General features: G+C 30.0%; 1 protein-coding gene across 1 annotated transcript in view; it reads left to right on the forward strand.

The window, feature by feature from the left end:
* LOC106682763 (uncharacterized) overlaps positions 1-12,855 on the forward strand; it is a 76,657-nt gene extending 63,802 nt beyond the window's left edge. The window contains exons 5-10 of the mRNA XM_014423801.3: positions 92-276; positions 2,630-2,720; positions 7,223-7,400; positions 9,797-9,965; positions 11,601-11,775; positions 12,500-12,855. Coding sequence (XP_014279287.1) covers positions 92-276; positions 2,630-2,720; positions 7,223-7,400; positions 9,797-9,965; positions 11,601-11,775; positions 12,500-12,515 — 814 coding nt within the window. The 3' untranslated portion in view covers positions 12,516-12,855. The remainder of the gene's footprint in view (positions 1-91; positions 277-2,629; positions 2,721-7,222; positions 7,401-9,796; positions 9,966-11,600; positions 11,776-12,499) is intronic.
* The last annotated feature ends 2,024 nt before the right edge of the window (positions 12,856-14,879 follow it).

The following is a 14,879-nucleotide window of genomic DNA, read 5'->3' on the forward strand; positions in this document are numbered from 1 at the left end:
TATTGTGCATTTGTTTATAGTCCAATTTTTATAATTCATTATCTCAAAATATCAATATTATTATATTTATATAAAACGTTGCCCTGCTTAGACCCCATGGTGCGAGGGTCTCTGGAGTTGTGGAAGAGACTCCTGGACGGCTGGAGTACGAAGTGGCGCTCTACAAAGAGGCCCCCGCCCGAATTGCCAACAGTTCCTCCAGCGAACTGCCCGTGGACCAAGCGGTGCCAATAGGAACTAAACTCCAGCTCAGAGCGAGGATAAATCCAAAGTCAGGTGAGTACATCTCTTTTACTAGGCAACTAACAATATTCCTAACATTTAATTATATCGATCTGTGTTATGACGAGGATTTGGTATGAAGACTATACTCCAGCTGATCAATCACAAGCGATATCCATTCTTAATTTGAAAAAAAAAATTGTTTAACTAAATAGTTGGAATGCTCCCAGAAAGAAGATAATCCGGGTATTGGTCAAGATGGACGCCAATAAGATTGTAAAGAACAAGAGTTCTTTATTATAATATTCAATAAAATTATTGAGTAACCAAGTTTCGGCCTACATTGAAGGGGTTCTCTTATGCGATTCTATATTAAATAAATAACAACGACACACAAACAATATAATAAATTATTAAAAAAAATATAAATAATAATGAATCGAATATGAGAAATTGTTCACATTTATTATGTTTTAAAGAAATAATTATTTTATATGATTTATATTTTCAATTTAATATCTCTTGCTTCTTTTTATTTTTGTATCGTTATACTTTCACTTTGTTATACTTTAGTTTTATTATATTTTCTTATTTGGTGTGATTATATTTCCAACACTCATTTTTCACAGTGCGGAAGGTCTGTTCATTCTTTTTATATTAATGGTATTTGTTTTGGTTTTTCATAACAATCATAAATCTTTGCATGCGTAAAAAAATAAATAAATAACCCATCTTAAAATTTAAGAATTTTAAAAATAAAAAACCAAACAAATCCGCCTGTTCCCTTGGACAATGTGCCCGCCCTATTGGACTAGTATTAGCTATGATGAAAACCTGTTTTACCTTTTTATTTATTCTTATTTTCATTACTAAGCAGCATAATTATAAAATTAGCTGAAGCAGCAAGAAAAATGGGGCTTGAAGTGAATGCAGAAAAGACCAAATACATGGGCACAGAGGAAATCCTCAGGCCCGGTGAAGAAATCAGGATTGGAGAATTTACTTTTGGAAAAGTCCCCGAGTTTGTGTATCTTAGATCGCTCACAATCCAAGACAATGTTGTGGACTCCAAAATTAAACGAAGATTTTAGGAGCCGTGCCTTGTCTAAGGACACCAAGATTTATTTGTATAAAACAATTATTCGGCCAATTCTTCTATATGGCTCGAAAACGTGGACTATCTCCAAGACTGGTGAGCACAACTTAATGGTCTTGGAGAGGAAGATTCTCCATAAAATATTTGGAGCTGTCAAGGATGACCAGATATGGAGACGTCGAACAAACCAGGATCTCAAAGTTTTATATAAGGAACTAGGCGTTGTCCAGTTGGTGAGGCTCAGTAGATTGAGGTGGGCAGGGCATGCTCGGATGGCTGAAAATGATCTGCCAAGGAAAATAGTGACAGAGGAACGACCACGCCTTCGATGGAGTGATGGTGTGAGTGGTGATGCCATGATGGGAGTGAGGAACTAGATGGCGGCCGCACAAGATCGTAATGATTGGTAGACATAGAGATGATTGGTAAACCTGAAATAATCAACAAACAACTTTCATATCTAACGCAGCGAAGATATTCTAACCCAAATTTTTACTTTTTTTTTTGTTACCATCTGTATTTTTTTTAGTGATAAAAAATCTTGTTTAGTATCAAATTACAGAACATGCCAACATCATAATTCTGAAACGTATACGATACTGGTTTTCGGCCAATATTTTGTTATTTATTTTTTTATATATATATAAATATGTAATATATTTTTCAACATGAAATTGTACTTGCAGCTAACTTTCAAAATGGCATAAAAAAAACAAAAAACAAACTAATTTTGCATACGTTTATTTTCCTTACTTATAATATGTCAAAAATTGCCTATTATATCATCTTTTTTTGCTTGTATGAATATCCTGCATTAAATATAAAAATGAAATTAATGAATGTCTTATTCGCTAAATTATATAGCATTTAACTTGTTGTTCGTTAGGGCTTTAGGTCGTAAAACCGAATGGTCTTCAATGCTCATGTTTCACTTTTTATTTTGATATTTCAATTTTTTTAAATTATTATTGTTATTATTAAGCTCTTTAAATTTGAGATAGTTAATAATTTTAATGGGTATTTTAATAATATTAAATTAAATATAATCTGCAAATTACATTTGCAAAAAAATCCTGTTATATATAGAAAAAAACAAAATTATTTTAAATATGCTTCAATTTATTTAATTGTATTAAACTTTAAATATAAATATAAAAGTTTAATTTTATTAAACTAATTAAAGTATATTTAAAATAATGTTGCTTATTCTATACATAACAGGATTTTTTTCATCTGTAATTTTCAGATTATATATAGTGAATAAAAGTTTTATTCTTAAATAATCTGAGGATTTATTTGATGTTTATATAGCGTGGAAGTTCGTGAAGCTGATGGAAGTTGCTGTGTCACCCGACCCGGATGACGCACACGCTGTGGGAAGTGTAGCCCTGGTCAGGGGCGGGTGAGTTTTATTCATATCATTTAATACCAGGTCAGGGGGTCACAATGAGTCAGTATCTTATCTCTGCATGCTGCTCCGGTATACAGTTCATTCAGGCTGATCCAGTTCCAAGTAACCATATTTCGGCTCTTAGTTCCAGGCCTACTTCCAAAATAGTAAAAAGGAGTACATGTTCCAAAGTAGAGGAATTCCAGGTTTATTTTGAAACTACGGTATATTTATAATAACTATTAATGTTGTATGGTTAAAAAATTTGGCTTGAATCAATCTCACGAATAAAAATTATCGAAATCAACAATGCATGGTCAGTGGATACAATAAAGTGGATAGCAGTTTTTGAATTGAAAAATAATTCGAAGGGTACAGCTCACGAGTTGTTGAAGAGACACAAGCAGGTTCCGATTTAAGAGTTCCTAGTAACAACCCTGACATAAGGGCCAAGTGAGGATTTACTGAGAGCTACAGTTTTGAGGGATGGGGGAATTTGATATAAGAAATATTTAGAAGGATGTACAAATCTGAGAAACAGGAAAAATAAGGTTTTTAAAAGTACCTTAATGGTTTGACTTTCAAAAATTTGTTCCTTATCCTACAATTTAATGTCCAACAGAAAAACATGTAATATTCTTGTGCTTTTCATGGAATACTACCTTGGAATGAATTACGGGAAAATGTTAGCTTTTACCATTAATTTTCAACAACTAAAAAGTAATACCTATTCGTAATGTTCAATTTCTTATCTCGTTGTCCTATAAGATTTAGAACACAGTTGATTATGAGATGGTGCATGTGAGTAGTAATAATAGATTAGAATATATTTTATTTGTGAAAGACAAAGTCTTGTACAAATTCATTACACAATATACAATTATAAAACAAAACCTGAGTCTAGTACTCCATTACAAAAACAATAAACAAAAGATAAAACAAGTGCTCTATAACAAAACAATACATAAAAAACAAAACAAATTGGATAATACAAAACTATTGACATAATATTCATTACTTCATTATATTAAAATTAAAATTATGAGAATTATTTCAAATAAACGAAAACGTGATATATTATTACATATTGTTGCAATATAAATATAGAGTCTGTTCAATTTAGCTTTACTATCAATGCTCAATATATTTTCGATGTTTTGTACGTCGCAAGATACGGATATGAGTGGCTTTGAGATATATTGTCTATTTTCTTTTAAGGTTGGACAATGTAGGAGGATGTGGTACAAACCATTATTGAAATAACTTTTGCTGGATGGACTGAGTTTGTTTACCATGAAAGTGATGGTTTTGCTTCCGTGGTGTAATTTGATGTGTTCTGGGTTTCCTACTCTTAGTTGACAGATGTATATATTTTTTTTTAATTTAGCCTATATGTTAGATATGCTTCAGATTTGAGTGGTTGAAACTGCAGACCGATCGGTGTACGGGGTTAATATTTGAGCTCAATGATCCATTGATATCAGTTGAGAAGTTATGGTTAAAGATCTTTTCAAGAATATCACCTATATGTTTCAATATTCCCTTTTTGTATAAAGTATTGAACTCATTTCTACATCTATATTGCTGGGCTACCATATCAACTTGTGAGACCCAATTGTATTCTACATCCTAGATTTCTGCATCTAGCATCTTTAGTCTGTTGAAACATAGTTTTGGGAGTCACTTGTTTGACATCAATGACAGTTTGGACCAGCAGTGTATTACCTTTGAACTGAGAGGACTTCTACCTGTCTCGAGTCGAACTATATAGTTTGGAGTATTCTTGGTCCACCCACATAGGTATTTAATAAATTTAATTTGAGAAATTTCAATAGTATCGAGATCTCTAAGGCTCCAAACATGGGATGCGTATAGGCGAACTCAGGAGACCATTGAGTCATATAATGCCATCTTTGTTTCCCAAGAGTCGCTCTTTCCTCTTCTCGGGGTTTCCAAGACTTTAGTGGTAGCAATATATGAGTAATAATAGACGGGCCACTAATTTAAATTATAGCTTGATGCGAGATTCAAGTCAGCTTTGGCCAGTGCAAATATTTCTTTCTCTTACATTGGTTAAAATGTTTCTTTTATTTTACCACAATATTTTCTGTACAAGTTCCTTTTAAAATCCTTTTTACTTGTTTATTTCTTAAGTAGTTGTACGTCCAAGCTACAACTTATTTATCTTACATTGCTTTTTAATCATAAGATGATCTAGGATTTTCATCATACATTGCGTTTTAGCACTGGATAAATTAAAATTAGTACAGGCCGGAGCAGTGTGGAGAATGATGAAGTACCTGTATACTTCCAGGATACGGCTAAGACCGACACACTTAAGAATCGCAGAGGCTGTTCCAAATGATGAGCCTCCAAAGAGGTTAGAACGGTACCGACACTATTTGGGAGCAGGCAGTGCGAAGTGCCGGAAGGGCCTGTCACGCTCGGTAGGTCTTGCGGTCTACCAGGGAACTACACTAGAAGCCTCTCTCTCAAGTGGTTCTTTGGATCAGTTGTCTTGTAAACAGGTGTGCTTTGGGTCATTAATCATGTGGTCGGATAGGACGGTCGGTGGATCTAAGGCCGGTAGATAGCTCATCTAATTCATGACAGATTCGGCCTGGAGTCTATAAAGATTTTGAGTGGCCCAATATTAATTAAGCAAAAACTTTTAGGCATGAAATCAGCAACTCAGCAGAATGAATGTACATCTGCGAGGCATCTACATTAAGAAGTCGTGATATTCGAGCACGATGAGGCACGGGTCCCAGAGGGTCGGATCTATTAGTTTGAATTCGATTCTCTCCTGCTGTTGTTATTGTTTATTTCACCTAGGCTCAAAGAATTGAATCTTGACTCTCTCTCCCACCTTCTACGAGACTGCATTAATTGCTAGTCGTAGAGGAATGGCGGAAAGGCTCTTTCTTTCCTATAATTTGATTATATATTTTCATTGTATCTGTAACTACTAAAAATAATTTTTTAATTTGAAGATATTAAATTAATAAAAACTTTATGATTAACATAAACTACTGGTGAAGATAAAAAGAAATAACATTTTAGACATCTAATGTATTTTTATTGATAAATTGTTTCAATCTATGAATGTATTGATTTATTTTCCCTGATAATTTCTTAATGTATGATCAAACATCAGAACAGATGTCTAGTTGATAAAAACTATTGATGAAGATAAAAAGTATTAACAACTTTTTGGATTTCAGCTGTATTTTTATTAATAAATTTTTTGGTTTTCAATTTCAATAATAGCTCTCTATGTTCATATTCATATTCATATTCAAAAAAAATTAACCTAAACAAAAATTAAATTAAAATTTTGAGGTTTTACGTTTCATGATGGTACTATTCAAAAGCAATTATAAAAATCTTCTGTCCACCAACCACATACGCCAATTTTTTTTTTTCAAAGACCCAAGTCACAGGTCATCACATGATGATCATCGGAACTAAAATAAACATCCATCATTTCTTTAAAAAATGGAGACAAAAAAAGAAGTTTATTACCCTTATCTCAACCATTTATGAACATAGAGGAAAAATATAAAGTGCTATGGAATCACTATCAAATTATTATTAAAAATATTGGCATATCAATATACAGCATATTGAACTTTTCATCCTTGTTTTAAAAGTCTTTGAGAAGTTTCCCATGGTAACCTGTTCTCTTCTTTCTTAGTTTCTGGATTCTTCGAAAACTATACATCTCCCAAAACATTCCTGCAAACTCTGCAACTATAGTGCACTGAAAACCAAACAAGAAATTCATGGGAGTGAACACATAAAATATTTTTTTTTTGTTATTTACTGATACACTAAAGAATTTATCCATATAATAATCCATTGTATGTCTAATAAACCTGCAGCATCTTTAAATATATCATTATTTCTAAAGTTATCAATATCTATTCTTATTTTACATTTTGAAAACCACTAACTACTTACTTCTTTGTTTAATTACTAAATGTCTTATGAGACATTTAGTAATTAAAAAAGAAGTAAGTATACCTAACTTTTTTTTTTAAATCCAGTTTATCTAAATATTATTTTATGACAAAAATAAATATAATCAAATATAAAAAATGATCGAAGATATAACAAAAAAATTTTTTTTATGCCAAAAATAAATTAATGGGGATAAATTATGAAAACTATATGTTATTTAATAACTTCGGATATATATGTATTTATATACTATAGATATTCTTTATCCTATAATTTATAAGTGCTCTAATTTACCATTTTATTGGAAATGGAAACCGTTCTCCAATAAAATCCGTGAAGTAATGTTAATCTCAGTTGAATTGGATTACCATGAATATTTACCGTGTGAATTTCCTTTATTTCATTAGGAGAGAATAGGTATTTGTTAGGTAGCATTTATAACTTTCAAAAAACTACTTTTTTTGTCAATTATTAATTATTTTTAGGGTGAACTTACTCTAATGATTAAGTTATATGCTAACAATAATTCTTTTTTTTCCCATCACATATAGGTGCCGTAACTCCGACTTCAGTTCCATTATTCCTCATCAGCCAGCCAGATACAGGGAGCGCCACAATGAGGTGTTTCTGGATTTCGAGGCCTTCCTCTTGAGTACAATGAGGGAGAGATCCACTCTCTGGATCCACTCCCAGATCAAGGCGTGCATGGATGCTTTGGATTGCCAGCCCGTGTGTGATCATCCTTAACTTAAAAATACTTTTATTCCTAATTTTTGTATTATTTTAATCCAGATATCCATTGCTAGGAACAAAAAAAAACTACGTCCAAATTCCAGTTAGAAAAATAAATTAATTAGAAAAAAAAACTGAAGGTTTACAGATGAGGGTGGAAATATGTTGTGGCATAAAAACCAGTGGTTACAAGCTTCTGAAAACATTGTTCTTTTTATCGTGTTACAGTTCAATCTTTGACATATTACCTTTGCAGAGAGAAAAACACTTCATTAGAAAAAAATGTTGTGCTGGCAACTAGTGAAGCACAATTTTTTTATAATCTTATTAATAAAATAGTCACAGCATATTTTTTTTTTAAATGTCACATTCTAAAAATGTCTACATTTTGTACAAGAATGTGCAAGATGATGCATGATTTTTTTTTTTCCTTTTTATTATTTATTATTTCTTCAATTACAAATTTTTTTCTAGCTTTTTATCATTCTTTAAGTATGTTTAATTTTTCTAATGTTTCTAATGTTTCTAATGTTCAGAAACTTTTCTCTCTTTTTTTTCCCATCACTCATACAAATAAATTTAAGTTTAAGTATAAAAGAATATATATAGCCATTTTAAATATAGTAAAAAAAAATATATAAATATACATAACACCCAATACGGACGCCCCCATTTACAATATATTAATATAAAAAAACATACATATAAAAATTAAAATAGAATAAGTAAAAATATTGTTAAAAGTAATTAATAAATATATTAAGCTAAAAGAAAAAGTAATAAATATAAAATTGCATGAAATATATAAAATAATGAAGATACATAATGTGCAATATACGCATGCTCTCCGAGACATCACTATCATTCTTAGCTACAATGCTTGTGATGGTGGATGATTCCTAGAGAGTCCAGAATTATCCCTTCTGCCATTTTAGCCATGTCCTTGATATCAAAACAGAGTTTCTCCATGAAGCTCCTTGTTGTGTTTGGTACAGTTTCACGAACTCCAAACCAGATGCCTCTCACATAGAAGTCTCTTTCCCTGAACCTCTCACGGAACTTTTTCTTAAGAAAAGGGATACATTTATTATAAATTTCCCTCTTTTCTCTATCTACTTTATTTGCCTGGTGAAGGTCATTCATTACTTTCTTATCTCACTTTGGGATCCAGAATGAATGCTGACTTACCTGTCTTGAGGAAAGCGGTAATATCAGCATTTCTAAGAAGCTTCATCAATTCATGCTTTACTCAAGCAAACAAGTGACAACTAGCTTGTTCAGATTTTCATTCTAATTAGTCACCGAATCATGGTTGAACTGTGTATCATCTCCCAAGCTAGCTCTCCCAAGAATGTGTATCCTCAATATCTAATAGTCTCACCTTTTTCTATTGTCTGGATGCTATCTCCATTCCCAAGGGAGAGTCTTGTCTCCAGCTCTCCTTTATTCATAACGATACCCATGCTTTTTTGAGGATTCAAAGCCAAACCAATCTCCTTAAATGTCCTCTGAATGCAGTCAATAGTTCTTTCCACAGCACTCTTGTTGCATGCTGAAACCACCTGGTTATCCGTGAAACCTGTGAGGACCACACATCCTTGGTTACTATCTAGCTTATATGTGAATTTATTTGCAGTTTCGCTCACACAGGTCGTGGTACAGATGTAAACTAGAAAGTAAGTAAACTAGAAACCTCTATAATTGGACATTGTTTCAGGCTGCATTTATATTAATAGAAAAATTAATAAACTGCTAGAAAAATGAGTTCTATTTAAATTGAAATAGTTTTATTTGCCAAATGACACAAAAGAAAAGAAAAATATACCAATGAACCATGATGATATGTAGATATCTGTCATTTTATCAATTTTTATTATGATTTCCTAAACTGAGACATTATTTTTCATATAATTAGCTACTCAGTTATCATAACAATGAGTGGATCTTGTTCCGATTGTCCCTTTTGAAAAAGTTATCATATGTTGTGGAAATGGAAATGCCACAACACTGCCCTGAACAGAATATTATTGAGAACATCCAATTATTAAAACTAACAAAATTTTAAAACTTTAAATTTTAAAAATAACAAACCAAATGAAAAATTTCATAACTAAAAATAACTTCTTTTGATATTCTTAAGTAAAGAATATAGTATAGAAATATAAGTAAAGAAATGAATCAAAGTAAGGGCCTAAAATACTATCCTAAACTTTATCAAACTATTCCAACATTCTTCTATATTTTAAGATTTCATTAATTAGGTGTATATTCATATATATCTATATAAATCAAAATTAAAATTGATCTTAAATTTAATTTCTGCTATAATAAAATTTGATCATGTATTCATTGAATTTAAGAAATCCAAGTTAATTCAAAAATGTCTCTTGCAGGAATACTGCATGGACCAATTTGAGCCGACTGGCCATGGTAGGAAGAAGAGAGAAGACCACAGGAACTACACATGGACAGGAAGAGTGGAGAAGGGAGAAGAAGGCAACACTACTTCTCAGTTCACTAAATTCAAAGAGAACATAGAATACACTGTGCTTATGCCTGGAGGTATCATTCACTTTTAAATTTTAGAACTATTAAAAAAAACTTAGATATATCAATGATTTGTGCTTCTAAACTTTGTGGTTTTGAAGTTCATACAGATTTGAAACAGGACTAAATTATATTTGTTTAAGAACGTCAATTTGGTCAACTTCATAAATAATCATTTAATCAAGTCGATGCTCTAGCTCAAATGTTCTTTGGATAAGTGAACTCATCTCAGCCCAATTCTGTAATTATTTGTCAGGTATAATAAGATTAGAAAGTCAATAATTTTGGCTTTTTCCGTAGTCTAATTATGTAATAAAAGTGTTGGTACACTTTAAAACTGGTAAACTTGGTGTACCAAAGTTTAGTTAGATTTTTTTTTTATATTAATGTTAGTAATTTAAATTTGTATTAACATAGTTTGTAAAACTGGGATTATTAGACAATAATATCTTGTTAAATCAAACTTAAAATTATTCTGCTCCTATGTTATATTTTTGTTCTCTTTGACACACAGTTTAGTCTTGTTCATTGTTATATTAATTATGATTTTTACTTTCACTTTCCTATTTATGAAATAAAATGAAAAATTTTGAATTTCAGTTTTCGGCAGAAATACATGTTTTGAAATCCCTGAGTCCAAATAACCAAGTCTTTCAAAATGGTGTCTTTCTGTGTGGGTGGTCAGCCTAGCTCAAAAATGAAAAGTTGTACGAAACTGAAATGATATTTTTGACAGCAACTTTTTTATTAAAATTGACTAACTAGAAGTGCCACTTTCTAGAATAAATTGTTCACACATTTTAGATTTTCTCAAGAGTAGCTCTAACAGTTTTGATTAAACTCGGTATATCAATGTAATATTAAGTGGTTTTTAATATAAGATAGGATTTTTTCCTCATTGAACATTGAACATTTGACTGAGCTTAAATGCAGATTTATTAAAAAATTATCTTAAGAACCTTTAATTTTACTTATTTGAAAAATTATCCGTCTCACATTCTTACTACTCATTAAAAATGGATAATATAAACTATGAATAAATTTGAAAATTAATTTAAGGAGATGAGAGGAAAAGTTTTTTTTTTTTTACAAAAACATATCCTGAGATAAGAATTGTGATGTAGATGTATTATATACTGTTTTATGAAAAGTCAAAGATTTTAGAAAAAATAATATTAAATTAATAATAATAAAATAAGCTTTGTAACATTTTAGTTGTAGAATTTCAATAATTTAAAATACAAACCAAAATTACATAATATCTTAGTCTTTGAGTTAGATATTCTCTCATAAGTAACTTTGAATAGAAAAAAGTATCAATTTTACTTTTTAAGTGATGTGTATATTTTTCCTTGCGAAAATTCATCTTTAAGCTAATTTCATTTTGAATTCACAGAATTGGTTGTATTCTCTCGACATAACATTAATAAAATGGAATTTTATAAAAAAAAATCATTTTAACTCATCAAGTTATTAGTAAGAACAATTAAAAAAATCACAATTTAGAAAATTTTTAACTTTCCAGCTCAAAAGTTAGTTCTGAAAATGTACTAATGAAGGTTGCGCACATTACTAAGAGTATACTGTGCTAAGATGAAATTTTGTTAATTCAAAGCAAATGAATTGCATGGGCCTTATTATGTTTCACAGATGTATACTCAGAGCCGACCCAGGAGAACGCCTGCCAGAACATGATGCTGATGAGTGGAGCTCTCGGGAGCATGCTGTTTACCGCAACATTCCTCATGTGCTACCTTGCTGCCAGGGTTCACTCTCTGCAGCGAAGGATAGAGCCTAAGCTAGGCTCTGGTCCTTATCCTACAAGGTCTGTAAACATATCACAAAGTACACTAAAGTTATTAGTTATATTCTTATATTTGTTTTTTTATTTTTCGCCATTGAAGGCGAGAAGGTTAAGGCGTCACCTTAGCAACCTCCCAACTGCAGTAATGTCAGTTCAATTCCAGTGAGGATGAACAAAGTTATCTAATAATTGTTTAGTTAATTAGTAATCTATAGGTTCAATTTTTAAAAAATGTTTTTATTTAAAAAATATACAAAAAATGAATCCATTTAATAATTAAGAAACACATAGACAATGGAAAAGCATCCGAAACTTAAAATAATAAATAAATATGTTAAATACTTCAAAACCAATACATATAACCAGTCAATAATTTATAATAATAACACAGTATTTATGTTAAAGCAACAAGGCCATAGTAACATCTGTGTTATGGCATTGATCTCTCAAAAACTAACCAATCGAGTTCTTTCCACTGTAGCCCGTTTTACATAATTGCTAAGAGCTCTCCAATTATAGTAAGAAAGCTCTCCAGTTATAAATAAATTTATTATGACGAGTATAAATTGAGAAATTTATGACAACAATAAAATTAGGAAAAATTGTACTTTTTATTTATTTCAGAAAAATCATTAAAAATAAAAATTATGTAGTTTTAATAATATTAACTTTTAATAAAAAAGTTATGGAGCAGAACCTATGTTTAATCAACCATTAAATTAATCAATAATTTTGTTCATTTCAGATCAACATTAACGTAGCAGTATAGTGAAGCCTGGAAACAAACTGAAATACCAAAGGACTCTTTTAAGAGGTCACTCTGATGAAGCCAAGGCTGTCTTATCCCTTGGGAAAAGAATTGTAAAATATTAGCTTTAATGGAATTGTGGGCATATTTGGTGTTTGGTTTCTACTCTGTTGTGATTTAAATTATTTTTTTTGACAAAGTGTTTGAAAAAACATTAGTTTTGTCAATGAAAAATTCATTTCACAATGAAAATTTGGGATGTTAAGGGGTCTGTTAAATATTGAATATTTGACTATTGAATATTGTACAAAGTAAATTAAGATATTTATTTTAGATATAAGGTGTAATTAAGTTTTTGTCCTACCGTTATATAGATTTCTTATGTTAATTCAATTTTATTTGTAATTATTGGAATTTATTTATTTTAATTTATTTATCTCGATATAACACCTATCAAAGTGATTACTCATTGATGTATTTCCTGGCCAATGATAATCATTATATTTTTATAATAATTATCAAGCCATCTATATTATCTATATTTTGATGTGGATGCTATTAATAAATTATACTTTCTTAACTAGGTAATTAAATTTATCATTTGAATTTAATATCAGCTAAAGACCAAAGCAAAAATTTGTGAATTTAAATGTACAGTTTATGTAACTTTGTATGCTTATTTATTTATATTTTGGTAATAAATCAAACTTTTCCGTAACTTTGTACTTATTTATCCTGCTTTCTTTTTCTTTCCTTGTTTTTTTTTTAAATATCTAAAATAGTTTAAAATATGTAGAAATTAAGCATTGATTTCATTTATGATCATTTGAATAGCTATAATGTTTAACTTCAATTTATCGAAACAATATTTTTTCAGAATAAAATATGTTCCAAAATATATAATAAATTTTTTAACTTTTTTTGAAATTTTTAATATTCTGACAGTTATGATGTCATTAACCATCTAATATTATTAATGAAAAAAAAAAAAAACGGAAAATTTTCTCAACTTCTGAATTATGAAAGTGCTTTGAAGTTTCAAGTAATTCAAGAATACTATTTTTTATCAGTATTTTTTAAACTAAAAAATCTGTCTCCAAGTAATGGAGGAACAAAACCTTGTAGGGCCCCCTTGATTAGGGTGGGGACTGCTGGGGAATTTGTGAGTTATGGGATATTCACCAAGAGGAAGAACTCCAGGAATCCTCTAAAACTATAAATTATCCATTGTACATTAATTATTTATTTAATTTTTCTATCGAGCAAGACTCCTCAGAGTATGGGACTGTCATTTCCCCAAACCTGATTATCAGTCGAAATTGGTTCCAACTTGCATAAGAATTGACATTTTGGATCTCAAAAAAAAAAAAATGATTTTAATATAAACAAAAAGGGAAAAATAAATTCATTTTTAAATATTTTATATTATTTCTTTAAAATTGTTAAGACCCTGAAATCATAAGTTTTCAAAGCTCACACATTCTATTGGTTTATTAAAAAACTTGACAAAATGCTTAATAAGTATAATAGAGTCGCAATTGTAGCAGACATGAGGTAGAAAAGAGTTAAGGAAGCTCCTTTCAGAGGATGTTTTGAGGAAAGTTTTAATGATTAATTAATTAATTAGACAAGTACTTAATTAACATGGTTAATTATTGTAATAATTATGAATTAATTAGCTAAATCAAACCAACAATTAAGAATTTTTTTTTAGTCACTAGAATTCAGTAATGTGTGTAAATTAATTAATTAATGTCTAAATATTTTTTCATTTATTGTTTGTTAATATTTCTAGTTCTTTGTTCTTTATAAAATTTTGACATATTTATCTATTTATAGTTTCATAGTAGTAATAGGTACTATTAAATATTAGAAACAGAAGATGCTGCTAAAATAGACAGAACAAGCTCGTACTTGCTATTCATGGACCAATCATATATGTAACAAAGTTAGATTTATTTTATATTTCCAATATGAACAAACAAACAACTTTATCATGGTTGTTTGTTTTTGTATTGGGATTCATTTTTAATTCCTAAGTATTATTCAGAATGATCAAGGAAAAAATCTCCTTGGAACCACATTAAATCCACATTGTTGGAAAATTAAACTATATACAGATATTTTTCATCAATCAGTTTAACATTTCATTAAGAAATGTAAAAAAAAAAAATACATATACGGAACTAGAGTTCAAAAACACAATTAATTTGTGAATAAACTGAACTAACTTATATTTAGATATAAGTTCTCCTTAGGGAGAAGCTAGTTGGGATGTGGTCTCTGCATAAATGCACCTCTCTCCTTCACTCCCCATCCAAATTTTCCTTACAAGTATCAATTTTTTTTGTTCATCTCTGATGAAAAAAAAAGATCT

The sequence above is a fragment of the Halyomorpha halys genome, unplaced genomic scaffold (assembly GCF_000696795.3).
Source record: "Halyomorpha halys isolate HHAL.00 unplaced genomic scaffold, Hhal_1.1 Scaffold441.1, whole genome shotgun sequence".
Taxonomy (NCBI): domain Eukaryota; kingdom Metazoa; phylum Arthropoda; class Insecta; order Hemiptera; family Pentatomidae; genus Halyomorpha; species Halyomorpha halys.